At 48.4% G+C, this 3,095-nt stretch overlaps 1 protein-coding gene across 1 annotated transcript in view; it reads right to left on the reverse strand.

Moving 5' to 3' along the window:
• Positions 1-1,118, reverse strand: part of LOC106511424 (gastrula zinc finger protein XlCGF8.2DB-like) — a gene marked incomplete at its 3' end in the record, with an annotated part of 2,742 nt that extends 1,624 nt beyond the window's left edge. Inside the window, exon 1 of the mRNA XM_014000187.1 lies at positions 1,114-1,118. Coding sequence (XP_013855641.1) covers positions 1,114-1,118 — 5 coding nt within the window. The remainder of the gene's footprint in view (positions 1-1,113) is intronic.
• Positions 1,119-3,095: the final 1,977 nt, after the last annotated feature.

A 3,095-nucleotide genomic window follows, 5' to 3' on the forward strand; every position in this document is an offset into this window, starting at 1 on the left:
GTTCCTCCTCTTCCTCTTTTATGTGGAGGTGTTCTTGGTCCTGCTGGTCCACATCAGGCTTCTGTTCTTCAGGAGCTTCTTCTTTAATCAGTTCCATCTCTGCAGGAACCACTGAAACACAAGAACAGGACATTAAAGGAGAACTGTAGCTTTATATTCACACATACATCTCTTGTTGGACTGCTCAGGTCACACAGTTGGTTTTTAACCAAACAGGTTTTAAAGCTAAACTGAGCCAGGGCTCACTTGCTCCCRCTCTTTTCTTTTCTGCCCCGTTTCCATTAGTACCTACTTAGCACGACTAAGCTTGGCTCAGCATGGGTCCACACCGTTTCCATTACAAAAAAATCATAGAACCRATATTTTTTAGTACCTACTCAGTTGAGGTTCTATCCGAGCCGAGCCGTGCTGTGAAATGCGACGTCATGTCACTGTCGGTCACTGATTGKTTGAGGGGTGCAGTCACTGGTTGTGTCCGCTATCCTCACAAAAGCCACTCGAGGCGTGATTTTTTCTTAGCAATCGGCTGACCAACATTTGATTCTCAAAAATGGCAGMACAGAAACCCACACCGTAGTCAAACGCTGAGGTGCAGGAGTTTTTTGTGCTTGGTGGCAAAGGACAAAATTCAGAGTGAGATGGGTCGACTCGCAATGAAAAAGTGTTCAAGGAGGTCTCAGAGCTGATGGCCACTCGTGGCTACCAGCAAACGCCGAAGCAGTGTTGGAAAATTTTGAAGAAACTGAAGAGGGATTACCGTACGATCAAAGACCAGAACGGGAAGAGTGGTGCAAACCGCAAAACATGGAAGTGGTTTGATCAAATGGACACTATTTATGGCTACCGACCATCGAACATTGGGAGGGAGAGTGGCCTGGATACGGCCTCTGCTCTGCTGGAGTCCTTGATGGACGATGGTGAGTGTTATTTTTAACTGTATTTTTTTCCATTCCATGGTGAGTGTACTTTGAACAAATGGCAAACGTTGGCATGTTTTGTTTAGATCGCTGACTTCGCTAGAGTTGCCAGCTGTCCCGTATTGGCCAGGATTTCCCGTATTTTCAGCCTAACTGAAGTGTCCCGTACAGGACGCTTGTTGTCCCGTATTCTGACCGCATCCTGAAAAAAACAATTCTGTGCCGTCAGTGCGCCTCAGCTCCTGCTCTCCCACAGAGAAGCACTGCTGCCTGACTGCAGGCACAACCCCCTCTCTTCCTTTCYTTTTCTCAAGGCTCGCTCTCTGACACACAAAAGCGCAGTCAAAGTGCAAAATTCCTATTAAACTGCTTACAGCATCATAAAGACAATTTCATGACTGGACATTGATTTTTAAAGTTTTTCTCTGATTACATGAGAGTGTTGTTACTTCAAAGCAACAAGGTGTTAACATATTAATGAGTATGTGTGCTTTGGAGCCAAGAGGTAATGAAATGAGGTCATAAAATAATAATACGTTCATTTTCAATGGTTATTAGCCTGGGGAGATAGGATAACTCCCCTTAACAGTTCCCTTGAGACCTGCTGTACAGGTCACTAAACATTTTCTCGGTCACAGTAAGAAGTGCACATCCTAAGAGGGAGCGGCTGCCAGGAACAGTGGTGACCGGCAKCTGGAGGTGTCCTGAGCTACTACGCTGACCCAGAGGCCGGGGTTCATGAAGGGAGCGACCACTGGAAGTAAGGCAGCTAGAGACTGAGCAAAAGGCTCCCGCCCCTGTCTCCCAGAGGAGACAGGTCGGACATGGCCACACGGGCCCCCCCGGTGGCTGTAAGTCCGGTCCAACGCCTCCAAACCAAGAGGGAGACATTGTCTCCTCTCCAAGACCCATCGGTGTCCTTGTGGGTAAACTGGGGGAGGAGCCACACAGGAAAACATGGCGCCCAATGTGGGGCATGGCCTAAACTAGGACCGTCCCCTGAGAGAAGGGTTGGACCACAGGAGTGGCCCAGCTTGTCTACAAGAGCAGAAAATGAGAATCGAYTGCTCAGTGTGCTAAAAAAGAGCCAACAGCACACATCCTTCACAACAACCACTCGAGGAGTGGGAGAAGGAGAGGACCCTGCAGCAGAAGCTGCTGGAATGAACACAGCGACCGCAGGGTAAGTAGCTGCAATGGTCGAGACCTCATCCTGGTCCTGTAATGCGTGCAGGAGGCTTTGAGGATCGACAACTCCAATCAAGACAAAAAAAGCACAATGGCTGCTAAAGCCATGCCAAAGGAAGAGAAAGCAGGGACCTCACAAGAAGTGACCCCTGGCCCAGGGATCAGACAAGCCCYGCCAWGCATAGTTATGCTCTATGGCAGGGGAACCAAGGAATGGCACCCCACCGGTACGGCGCTCTTCATGTCACATTCCACAAAAACAGACCCAGTGCAAGCCCTGGCTGAACTGGAAGACCACATGACCAAGAACACATTCTTCTATGGGCCCACCTTGGTGGATGGAGCCATGCTAGCCTTGCTGCTGCATCCAACAGAGACTAAAAAGAAGGCCCAAAAGGAGAAACGGGTCAGGTGGTGGCTGACAACAGTGAAAGGATGGAAAACCGACGTGGTGAAGCTGGTAAGCCCATCGGCAGAGTATGACCCCCTGGTAAAATTGGTTGCCAGRKAACAGTTCATCAGCTGCAGGGTGGCCGATCCAGCATCCAAAACTGAAAAGAAATATAAGTGTCTGGAGCAACCCTTGTATGATCTCAGGTTATGGAAAAACATGTTGAAGTACAAGGACATAAATGGATATGAGGACGAGAACAGTGTGGTCAGAAATCCCGACCATACCACTGACTACGAGGAATCAGGTGCGGAGACTGATGATGAGTCTGAGAAAGAAAAACAACAAGAAGAAGATACTTTCGATGAGAAAGAAGATGATGATGATCGTTCCCACATTCAGAAAGAAATAGGGGAACCGACTCAGGCTTTGAACGATATAAAGACTTATTTGGGTCAAACCCCCGATTCGGAGCCAAAAAAGTCGGAAACCAGAATACAGAATTCTTTAACTATGAGCTCTCATGCTAAAGCGAGAGTTGACTCCTCCCACACTAAGAAAACAGGAGGGGAGGGGTCAGCTGAGCTCCTGTGCAGCAG

Source organism: Austrofundulus limnaeus, unplaced genomic scaffold (assembly GCF_001266775.1).
Source record: "Austrofundulus limnaeus strain Quisiro unplaced genomic scaffold, Austrofundulus_limnaeus-1.0 Scaffold2779, whole genome shotgun sequence".
Lineage (NCBI taxonomy): Eukaryota > Metazoa > Chordata > Actinopteri > Cyprinodontiformes > Rivulidae > Austrofundulus > Austrofundulus limnaeus.